At 54.7% G+C, this 11,149-nt stretch overlaps 3 protein-coding genes across 3 annotated transcripts; all 3 read left to right on the top strand.

Moving 5' to 3' along the window:
- Positions 1-7,669: 7,669 nt before the first annotated feature.
- On the top strand, positions 7,670-8,424 carry LOC147982836 (uncharacterized). Its single transcript, XM_087540561.1, has 2 exons — positions 7,670-8,062; positions 8,227-8,424. Exons 1-2 carry the CDS (start codon positions 7,670-7,672, stop codon positions 8,422-8,424), a joined length of 591 nt encoding a protein of 196 aa, XP_087396687.1.
- A 400-nt stretch (positions 8,425-8,824) lies between these two features.
- LOC147982837 (uncharacterized) lies at positions 8,825-9,439 on the top strand. The gene is made up of 2 exons (XM_087540562.1): positions 8,825-9,167; positions 9,243-9,439. Exons 1-2 carry the CDS (start codon positions 8,825-8,827, stop codon positions 9,437-9,439), a joined length of 540 nt encoding a protein of 179 aa, XP_087396688.1.
- Positions 9,440-9,801: 362 nt separating this feature from the next.
- On the top strand, positions 9,802-10,224 carry LOC147982838 (uncharacterized). Its single transcript, XM_087540563.1, has one exon. The coding sequence runs from the start codon at positions 9,802-9,804 to the stop codon at positions 10,222-10,224; it is 423 nt and encodes a 140-aa protein (XP_087396689.1).
- The last annotated feature ends 925 nt before the right edge of the window (positions 10,225-11,149 follow it).

Consider the following 11,149-nt stretch of genomic DNA (forward strand, 5'->3'; position numbering starts at 1 on the left):
GTAGTCAGCAAGTTGTGCCACTTGCTGTTTCCACTTGTTCTGTCCGCCCGCCTTTTCTGAATGGAATACAAATTTTCTTCACATGCGAACAATCTTGACTAGCGGCCAGCTGCAAGTGTGCATACGGTTGAATTTTCATCCAATTTCTTAAAATACCTACAAATCTGATTTTGATCAACACCGTCTGCTTGCATGACTACATTGTCATTGAGACATTTTACGGTGCATTGCAATACATGACAGGGAGTGTGTTATATGGATGACCCAACTAATGAGACTAACTGAACCTTATTAAATCCCAAGTATATTTTCGACAAGAAACATTATCTAAGTTTAATTGCCCCAATTCGGTCCAGGGGTATTATCATCCTAAAAAATTGAATTAACTTAACTGCATTTACATCGCACTTAACTATAATTAAACGACATCGTACGTGGTCATTTGAATTTGGGTTAGAGCGGTTCTCATCTAAATACGAGCCCTAGTCTCCGTCGAACACATAACCGCTCTCGATCGCCGCCACGCGCACTCGCCCTGGCACTCCTCCTCCTCCTCCCCTGGCACACCCTATTATCCACGCGATCCTCCCTGAGTTATGCGGCAGCAGATCTTCCTAGGAGCTGCCTAATCCCCTCCTTCCCCGACACGGAGCCCCTTCCCCGACGTGACGCCTAATCATCCTCATTGCCGTGACTCTATTAAAACGAGAGAAGTACAAATCCTCTTAACACCACCTAACTAGTGACTCTATTTTGTGTAAACATTTTTTTTGCTTGTAGACTAAATATATATATAAAAGCTCAAAGCGAGAAGATTACATTACCGGAGAAGACATGATGAAACAAAACACGAAAAGGAGATGGACAAATGGATAGCTCCATGGTTAACGCGTTATTAGAAGAGTGGGCGGAAAAACAACAATAAAACACAAGCGATAAAATCATATTCGTTAAATAATTCAAATGTATGAAGACGTGTCGGAGTAAATGACCACGGGTAGCCTCATCAGCCCCCCATGGTATTTCGAGACATCGGTGCTAGCTGCGCCCCTCACACCTTCAAGACGAACGACCATCTTCTTGGGCCGGCTGGTCTGAGTGGCTGGCTGCTAGAAGGCGGCGGAACCCACATAAGGCGGCCACAAGGGGAGCCGACTCCTAGAAAGCGGCCACGTGGGGGCCGACTCCTAGCAGGCGGCCCCTTGTCTTCTCACAGTTTGCACCTCATTACCACGACGAGACTGGGCGTGGCTACAGTGCCATCTGCCACCCTCGAATCCAGGGCAAGTCGTGGCCATAGTACGGTGTACCACACAGACATCCCACGCCCTGCGCGGCACTGTTGCCACACCGCCCGTGACATCACCGGCGCCAGAGGGAGCCATGCTCCCACGACGGGCGGTCGGTACGACCCTCAAGAGACGGGCCCTACCTGTCCATGAGCTACCAGAAGGTGGCGAACCCTGAGCAGGCGGCTTGGAGGTGGGCCGTCTCCTAGCAGGCGGCCCTCCCTCTCCATCGGAGTCTATGCGCCATCAACCAGATAAGACGGGGCGTGGCTACAGTGAGTGCCCGCCAGGCGGCGGGACTGTAGCCATGCTCCCCCCGACAAAGCCTCCGTCATCAGGGGCGAGGCTACAGTATAAAGCAGTCAGCATGGCCCGCAGGCGGCGGGCCCTACCTGTTGTCCGAGATCACGGCAGTTGGTGGGACCCACCAGGCGGTGGGCCCCAGCAGCCGGCGGCCAGAGACACTGACGGCTGGGTCCTACACCTAGCCGGATTACCATTGTACCCCTGGGGGTAGGCCTATATAAACCCCCCATGCCACCCCATGCAAGGGGTTCAGAACCTTAGAGATCATACACACCACATAGAGAGAGTGAAGTAGGGCTAGCCTTGTTCTTCTTCCTCCTCTAGCCAAACAGCTCAAGGAGCAAGCTTGTAGCTACCTTGTTGAGATAGTGATCATGCGGAGACCCCGTAGAGCAGGACTAGGGGTGTTATCTCTTAGGAGAGCCCCAAACCTGGGTTAGATTCGCAGGCGTACGCGGTCTTGCTCACTCCTGCTTCTAGAGCCCGGCGACGTACTTTTGTCCCCCTCCATGATAAGTCACCCCCTGGCATATGTCGCATGATATCCCCGACATTTGGCGCCCACCGTGGGGCAAGGTGCACCGTCGTCCGGAAACATGTTCTGGACGGGAACCCTTTTCCTTCTTGGCGAGTTATACGTCTCCAACGTATCTATAATTTTTGATTGCTCCATGCTATATTATCTACTGTTTTGGACTATATTGGGCTTTATTTTCCACTTTATATTATTTTTGAGACTAACCTATTAACCGGAGGCCCAGCCCAGAATTGCTGTTTTTTTTGCCTATTTCAGTGTTTCGGAGAAACAGAATATCAAACGGAGTTCAAACGGAATGAAGCCTTCAGGAACATGATTTTCTCATCAGATAAGACGCAGGAGACTTGGACCCTCCGTCAAGAAAGCCACGAGGCGGTCACGAGGGTGGAGGGTGCCCCCTCCCCCCTAGGGCGCGCCCGCTGCCTCGTGGGCCCCTCGAAGCTCCACCGACGTACTCCTTCCTCCTATATATACCTACGTACCCCCAAACGATCAAACATAGAGCCAAAAACCTAATTCCACCACCGCAACTTTCTGTATCCACGAGATCCCATCTTGGGGCCTGTTCCGGAGCTCCGCCGAAGAGGGCCATCATCACAGAGGGCTTCTACATCATCATAGCCTCTCCGATGAAGTGTGAGTAGTTTACCTCAGACCTTTGGGTCCATAGTTAGTAGCTAGATGGCTTCTTCTCTATTTTTGGATCTCAATACAAAGTTCCCCCCCTCTCTCGTGGAGATATATTCGATGTAATCTTCTTTTTGCGGCGTGTTTGTTGAGACCGATGAATTATGGGTTTATGATAAGACTATCTATGAATAATATTTGAATCTTCTCTGAATTATTTTATGTATGATTGGTTATCTTTGCAAGTCTCTTCGAATTATCAGTTTGGTTTGACCTACTAGATTGGTTTTTCTTGCAATGGGAGAAGTGCTTAGCTTTGGGTTCAATCTTGCGATGTCCTTTCCTAGTGACAGAAGGGGCAACAAGGCACATATTGTATTGTTGCCATTGAGGATAACAAGATGGGTTTTTTTTATCATATTGCATGAAACTATCCCTCTACATCATGTCATCTTGCATAAGGCGTTACTCTGTTTTTAACTTAATACTCAGATGCATGCTGTCGATGAGTGGAGTAATAGTAGTAGATGCAGGCAGGAGTCGGTCTACTTGTCTCGGACATGATGCCTATATACATGATCATACCTAGATATTCTCATAACTATGCTCAATTCTATCAATTGCTCAACAGTAATTTGTTCACCTACCGTAGAATACTTATGCTCTTGAGAGAAGCCACTAGTGAAACCTATGGCCCCCGGGTCTATTCTCATCATATCAATCTCCATCACTTTATTATTGCTTTGCTTTTTTACTTTGTCTTTTACTTTTCACTTTGCATCTCTATACCAAAAATACCAAAAATATTATGTATCATCTCTATCAGATCTCACTCCCATAAGTGACCGTGAAGGGATTGACAACCCCTAATCGCGTTGGTTGCGGTTGAGCTATTGTTTTTGTGTAAGTACGAGGGACTCGCGTAGCCTCCTACTGGATTGATACCCTGGTTCTCAAAAACTGAGGGAAATACTTACGCTACTTTGCTGCATCATCCTCTCCTCTTCGGGGAAATCCAACGCAGTGCTCAAGAGGTAGCTGCGGGAGCAGCCAGCCCGACACATCCGATGGCATTTGCACCGACGCGCTACATGGCGCGGAGGTCGCTTGCGCGGCAAGCTGCCTCGCTGATCTCATCGGCGGGATCCGCCTCTCCGACGAGCCCGCGTCCGATGCGGGATCAGCCAGCTCTGAGAGCTGCTTCGTCGACCTCTTCGGCAAGCTCAGCATCGCCAACGAGCTCGCCTCCGACCTGGAGTCTGTTGGCTCCATCGACCCACCCGTCGAGATGCTCATCAACTTTGACGCGGCAGCCGTCGACGCCTTCCCTAGCAATGTGGTGATCATCGACGACCCTGTCCCTCCCGCAGCTAGCAATGCCAGCACCAGCACTGTCACGGAGGTGCTGGTCATTAGCCACGATGGAGCCTAAGACGGGGCAGGCCAGGACCCGCTGCAGGCGGCAATGCAGGGCCTGTCCGTGCCAGTGGCGGCAGGTGCAGACGGGGCGATGCTGGAGTCATTCCGCATTTCACTCCTCGACAACGCCAATAAGCTGGCGGCCATGAGGTGCCTCACTGCTGCCTACCAGCGCGAGATCGGCCGTGCCGTGGGCGGCACGCCGGCTGCTGGCGAACCCAGCCGGGCAGGTACCGTTCGTCAGCGCGGTGCAGCCATCGCCAGCATGCTGGGGGCCGATAGCCCTGTCTACGCCACACCGATGTAGAACTTGCGTGCTGCCCAGGCGGCGGCTGATGAGCTGGATCACCTGGAGGGCGACGAGCTTCGCTGCATGACAGCACGCATCCAGCAGCTCCTCAACACGGCCGCCGCGCAGCAAGAAGCCGACAGCCGCGTGGTGGAACCCAGCCAAGAAGCTGAGAACCTCCCCCCTCGCCGAGAACACGGCCCGACCTCCCGGACGCCGACAGCAGGCGGCGCCCGCGACCGAATTGACCAAGAGACGGCTGCTAGCCGCAGCCGCACACGCATCACCATCGAGCGCGACCAAGACGGCCGCCCGCGAGCAGTGGAACGGCGGGACGATCGTCCGCCTCCCCCTCCTCCACGCAGGGAGTGGTGCGCTTTCTCGCCGCCTGTTGAGCACCCAACTCGTAGCGGCCGGCTGGGCTGCCGCGAAGGAGTCAGAGAGAATGAGGCCCGACATCGGATTGACCGCCTGGCTCGGTCCCTGGCGTTAGAAGAAGAAGATGCAATCGGCTCGGCCTGTTTCGGCCCCCGCATTCGCGACGAGTCCTTCCCCAAAGGGTTCTTGCTCCCTCAAGACAGTCCCAAATACAATGGCTCCATGAAGCCGGAGGATTGGATGGTCGACTACTCCACCGCCGTCAGCATGGCAAACGGCAACAAGCGCGTCGCCGTGAAGTACGTTCCGCTCATGCTCCAGGGCACGGCACATGGCTGAACAGCCTCAAGCCGTACAACGTCAACAGCTGGTTGGACTTCATTGATGTCTTCATCCGCAACTTCACCAGCACTTACAAGCGGCCAGCCAAGCCTCGCCAACTCTCCATGTGCTTCCAAGGCCCAGCCGAGTCCACCCACGATTACCTGATGCGCTGGGCCGAGCTGCGCAACTCCTGCGAAGGGGTGCACAAGGTGCAGGCCATCGAGTACTTCACCACCGGGTACACAGAAGGTACCTTGCTCAAGCACAAGTTGTTATGCGACGAGTCGGCCACGTTGGATGAGCTGCTGATCATAGCGGACAAGTATGCCACGGCCGACTCCTCCATGAAGTCGGAGCTCCGAGTGAATACATCCAGAAAGGTGCTCCCGTCGGCTCCTCAAACACCGGCTGGAGACTCCACTAGACGCAAGCACCCAAACGACAACAAGCGCAAGGCTCATCAGCCGGCTTCCAACAGCCGACAGGTAGCGACCGTTGAAACCAGCAGCTGGAGGGGCAGCCCGGTCTCAAGCGTCAGAAGGGCGGCAAGCCTACGTGGCTGCATGCTTTCTCCTTCGAGAAGACCCTTGATGCTCCCTGAAAATTCCACAGCGGCGTGAAACCGTCCAATCACACCACCAGAAAGTGCCACTGGCTCACCAGAATCACCAAGGGCGAAGGCCTGCCTCCTCCGCCTGCTGGGCCGCCGGCTCCGCCTCCTCAGAAGCCGGCCACACGTCCAGTCGGCGCAATCCAGGACGAGTTCCCTGAACCCAACGCCACCTACGTCGTCTTCACCAGCTTAGCCGACGATAGACACAGTCGGCGTCAGCAGCACCATGAGATGAATGCTGTCGCTTCGGAAGTCCCAGAGTTCATGCATTGGTCCGAGAGGCCCATCAGCTGGAGCCGTGCTGACCACTCGACCCTGATGCCATCGCCGGGTACCCACGCCCTAGTGTTGGATTCAACCTTCTCCACGGAGAGGCGGGCCTGCCGCTTTTCCCGGATCCTGATAGAGGGTGGTAGCAGCATCAACATCCTCTACCGCGACACCATGGAGAAGTTGGGCATCAAGGCAAAGCAGCTCCAGCCAGTCGTACAGTCTTCCATGGCATTGTACCCGAACTATCCTGCTCCCCAATCGGCAAGATCAAGATAGATGTCCTGTTCGGAGACAAAGATCACTTCCGCCACGAGCCAATCTGGTTTGAGGTGGTTGATTTGGACAGCTCTTACCATGCGATCCTGGGCCGACCCGCACTAGCCAAATTCATGGCAATTCCGCACTATGCCTACCTCAAGATGAAGATGCCAGGCCCCAAGGGGATCATCACCATAGCTGGAGACTACAAGAAGTCGGCTTTATGCGCTGCTACCAGCAGCCTGCTAGCCAAGTCCCTCGTCATCGCCAAAGAGAAGTGCCTCCTTGAGCGGGTTATGGCCATGGCCTGCAAGCAGCCGGACATGTCGCCTGATCCCAAGGAGTCGGAGACTCAGGCCTCCTTCCAGCCGGCCAAAGAGACCAAGAAGATTGCCTTGGACCCAGAGCACCCAGAGAGGCACGCTATCGTAGGGACTGGCCTTGATAGCAAATAGGAAAGCGAGCTCATCAACTTCCTCCATGAGAATTGGGACATCTTTGCATGGTCTCCCAAAGACATGCCGGGTGTTCCGACGGATTTCAACGAGCACAAGCTACATGTAAGGCCGGATGCAAAGCTGGTGAAGCAACCCCTCTGCCACGTGTCAGAAGAGAAGAGAAGAATTGTTGGTGAAGAGATCGCTCGCCTGCTAGCAGCCGGCTTCATTATGGAGGTGTTTTTTCCAGAGTGGCTTGCCAACCCAGTCCTTCTAGTGAAGAAGAACAACAAGTGGCACATGTGTATTGATTACACCAGCCTCAACAAAGCCTTCCCCAAAGATCCATTTGCTCTGCCCCAGATTGATCAAGTGATTGACTCCACAGCCGGATCCGAGCTGCTGTCTTTCCTTGATGCCTACTCCGGCTACCACCAGATCAAGCTGAACCCGGCCGATTGGCTGAAGACCGCCTTCATCACACCATTCGGAGCATTCTGCTACCTGACCATGACATTCGGCTTGAGAAATGCCGGTGCAACTTTTCAGGGTTGCATGCAGAAGTGCCTCCTCAAGCAACTCGGCAGAAATGTCCATGTCTATGTGGACGATATTGTGGTGAAGACGGAGAAGCACGACACCCTTCTGGAAGATTTCAAGGAGACCTTTGATAATCTGTGTCGTTTTCAAATCAAGCTCAACCCAGAGAAATGTGTCTTCGGGGTCCCAGTCGGCCAGCTCCTTTGTTTCCTTGTCTCAGAACGCGGCATCGAGTGCAACTCTATGAAAATTAAGGCCATCGAGCGGATACAGACGCCAACCCGGCTGCCAGACGTCCAAAAGTTCACCGGGTGCTTGGCATCTCTCAGCCGATTCATCAGCCGACTGGGTTAATAGGCCCTCCCCCTGTACAAGTTAATGAAGAAAATCACTCACTTCGAGTGGAACGACAAGGCGGACGAGGCCTTCCTCCAGCTCAAGAAGATGCCGACCACGCCGCCTATCCGGGCGGCCCCGGCTGCTAAGGAGCCCATGCTCCTCTACATCGCCACCACCAGCCAGGTTGTCAGCACTGTGATCGTGGTCGAGCGACCAGAAGACGGCAAGGCACAACCGGTCCAGAGGCCAGTTTACTACCTGAGTGAGGTGCTGTCATCCTCCAAGCAAAACTATCCCCACTACCAGAAGATGTGCTATGGCGTGTACTTTGCCGCTAAGAAGCTCAAGCAGTATTTTCAAGAGCACTCCATCATGGTCGTCTGCACCGCCCCGCTTGCCGAGATCATAGCCAACAAAGATACGTCAGGCCAGGTGGCGAAGTGGGGCATCAAGCTGGCCCCCTACACCATCTTCTACCAGCCTCGCACAGCCATCAAGTCCCAAGCGCTGGCCGACTTCCTCGTCGACTGGGCCAAGACCCAGTGCCTGCCGCCAGCGCCGAAACCCATTGGCGGATGCACTTTGATGGTTCGAAGATGCGCACCGGTCTGGGAGCCGACATCGTCCTCACCTCTCCCAAAGGCGACAAGCTCAAATACACGGTTCAAATTCACATCACCGCCTCCAACAACATGGCCGAGTACGAGGCGCTCGTACACGGACTTCGACTGGCGAAAGAGATTGGCATCCGCCGGATTCTGTGCTACAGCGACTCGGACTTGGTAGTCCAGTAGTCGTCTGGCGACTGGGATGCCAAGGATGCAAACATGGCAAGCTACCGTTTCCCCGTCCAGTAGATCAATGGATACTTTGACAGGTGCGAGTTCCTTCATGTGCCACGAGCCGACAATGAGCAAGCTGACGCACTGGCACGGATTGGCTCCACCCGCCAAGCAATACCAGCCAGCGTCTCCCTCCAGTGCCTCCGCAAGCCGTCTATCAGGCCTTCGCTAGAATCAGAGTCCATCTTCGTGCCGGCTGCTCCTGGAATAGCCGGATCCGACTCGGTGGCCACAGCAGCCGGCCCAGGGACCTCACCAGGCGGCTCGGGGACTACAGCAATCGCACCCGGCCCGAGGACTTCAGAACCCGGCCCGGGGGCTGCATCAGTCGGCCCGGAGGCTTCACCAGGCGATGCGTGGACTACAACAATCGCACCCGGCCTGGGGACTTCAGAACTCGGCCCGGGGCTGCAGCAGTCGGCCCGGGGACTTCAACGAGGCAGCAAGCGGCAGCCGACTCCAACCGCCACCTCCCAACCCAACCGCCCTGGTTCCAGTGGCCGTGATGACAGTGATCGAAGCACCATCATTGGCACAGCCCATCCTCAACTTCCTGTTGAGTGGAGAGCTACCAGCCGACGAAATCTTGGCCCAGCAAGTGCAATGCCGAGCAGCAGCATACACCATAGTAAACAGGGAGCTTGTCAGGAGCTGCGTGACTGGCGTCTTCCAGCGCTGTGTCAAGCAAGAGAAAGGCAAGGCAATCCTCAGAGACATCCACCAAGGCGAGTGTGGCCACCATGCGGCCTAAAGATCCCTTGTTGCCAAAGCTTTCCGCCATGGCTTCTTCTGGCCAACTGCTTTGGACGACGCCAAGGACTTGGTCAGTAAGTGCAAAGGATGCCAAAAATCCAGCTCCAAGCAACATCTGCCGGCTTCTGCACTAAAGACCATCCCCTTACTTGGCCATTTGCCATCTGGGGGATGGAAATGGTGGGGCCGTTCAAGACAGCACGCGGCGGCATGACCCATCTGCTGGTCGCCGTGGACAAGTTTACCAAATGGATTGAAGCAAAGACAATCAAGAAGTTGAATGACCCGACTGCTGTGACCTTCATCGCAGATATCACCGTCCGATACGGTATACCACACATCATCGTCACCGACAATGGCACAAACTTTGCCAAGGGCGCTTTGGCCCGTTTCTGCGCGACGCAGGGCATCCGACTGGACTTAGCGTCCGTTGCCAATCCGCAGTCAAACGGACAAGTCGAACGAGCAAACGGCCTCATCTTGTCCGGCATCAAGCCCCGACTGGTCGAGACACTGGAGCGCTCCGCTGGCTGCTGGATCGAAGAGCTGCCGACTGTCCTCTGGAGCCTCCGGACCATGTCGAACAAGTCAACCGGCTTCACTCCCTTCTTCCTCGTGTACGGGGCCGAGGCCGTCATCCCAACTGACATAGAGTTTGACTCGCCTCGCGTCACCATGTACACAGAAGCGGAGGCGAAGGAAGCAGGAGAAGACGACGTCGATCTGCTGGAAGAGGGCCGACTGTTGGCACTCAGACGGTCCGCCATCTACCAGCAGAGCCAGTGCCGCTATCACAGTCGGAAGGTCAAGCCACGATCCTTCCAAGAGGAGGACCTTGTGCTCCGATTGATCCAGCGAACAGCCGGCCAACATAAGATCTCGGCCCCTTGGGAAGGGCCCTTCATCACCAGCAAAGCCTTGGGCAACGAATCCTACTACCTAATCGATGCACAGAAGCCCAGGGCGCGCAAGAGGGACGATTCTGGCAAGGAAACATAGCGCCCATGGAACGCAAATCTCCTCCGACAATTTTACAGTTAATGCAGTATGTACCACGCTACCTTCTGTGTTCAGAGCAAAGACATCGGGCCCCTCGAGGAGCACTCGGGGGCTACCCTTTTTTTTATCTATATGTTAAGTTTTATGCATGTGAATGTGTTATTTCATTCCTTCGCCCGGCACCGGGTCCAACCAGTCGGCCCGGGGGCTTGCCGCCTTGTCCTATGTTGATGCCACTTGAAGTCGGACAACTAGTGTGTCGGCATCTAAGCCCTCTCTTGCCTTAAGCCGCAGCTCACAGAGCGATTGTCTGGCTGGCAAGGGCTAAAGGCAAGAAATGGTGTCCACACAAAAAATGGCTAAGGAAAAAAGCATTCACATAGGCCAGGCTGACTCCTCGCCTCACCATCTGGCTGCTGAGTAGCCGGCCGGCCGGCTTCTCACTTAACTTGCTACGTTCTAAAAGGCCAAAGTACTTGTCTTCCCAAACGGCCAAGCACCCGACCCAGCCACAGACCGCAGAGCGGCTGTCCGGCTGGTAGGGTCGCACACAAGGGAAGGCGGCAAAGGAAAAAGCCAAAAAAGAGCAGAAAAGTAGGACTAAGTTAGAACCCGGCAGAGTACGACTTGTAGGATAATTAATTTACATAGCAGGGCTCATAGCCAGAATTCAACAAAGTTTGATTACACCCCCAACGGGTGGAACTGCGCGAATCTAACAAGCTTGTCCAAAGATCACAAAAGGAGGATACGATAAGATAAAACTGGCCGCCTAGGCCAGAGGAGCAGCAGGCGGGTCCGGCAGGTTGTTGGAGGCAGCGGCGCCGGTTGGTGGAGTGGCCGACTGGTGAGTCTCAGCCTGGTTCGCGTCGGCAGTAGTCGGTGCAGCCTCACGTGGGTCGTTGCTCGAGGCTCGATCGGGCTG

Source organism: Triticum urartu, chromosome 2A (genome assembly GCF_056163025.1).
Source record: "Triticum urartu cultivar PI428250 chromosome 2A, HENAU_Tu73, whole genome shotgun sequence".
In the NCBI taxonomy this organism is placed as follows: Eukaryota; Viridiplantae; Streptophyta; class Magnoliopsida; order Poales; family Poaceae; genus Triticum; species Triticum urartu.

Bases quoted from the DNA above. Each gene is read 5' to 3' on its own strand.
- LOC147982836 (XM_087540561.1), top strand. From the start codon at position 7,670: ATGAAGAAAATCACTCACTTCGAGTGGAACGACAAGGCGGACGAGGCC. The intron at 8,063-8,226 runs GTGGCGAAGTGG...GATGGTTCGAAG, and splicing joins ACAAAGATACGTCAGGCCAG to ATGCGCACCGGTCTGGGAGC.
- LOC147982837 (XM_087540562.1), top strand. From the start codon at position 8,825: ATGCGTGGACTACAACAATCGCACCCGGCCTGGGGACTTCAGAACTCG. The intron at 9,168-9,242 runs GCAAGGCAATCC...TTGTTGCCAAAG, and splicing joins CTGTGTCAAGCAAGAGAAAG to CTTTCCGCCATGGCTTCTTC.
- LOC147982838 (XM_087540563.1), top strand. From the start codon at position 9,802: ATGTCGAACAAGTCAACCGGCTTCACTCCCTTCTTCCTCGTGTACGGG.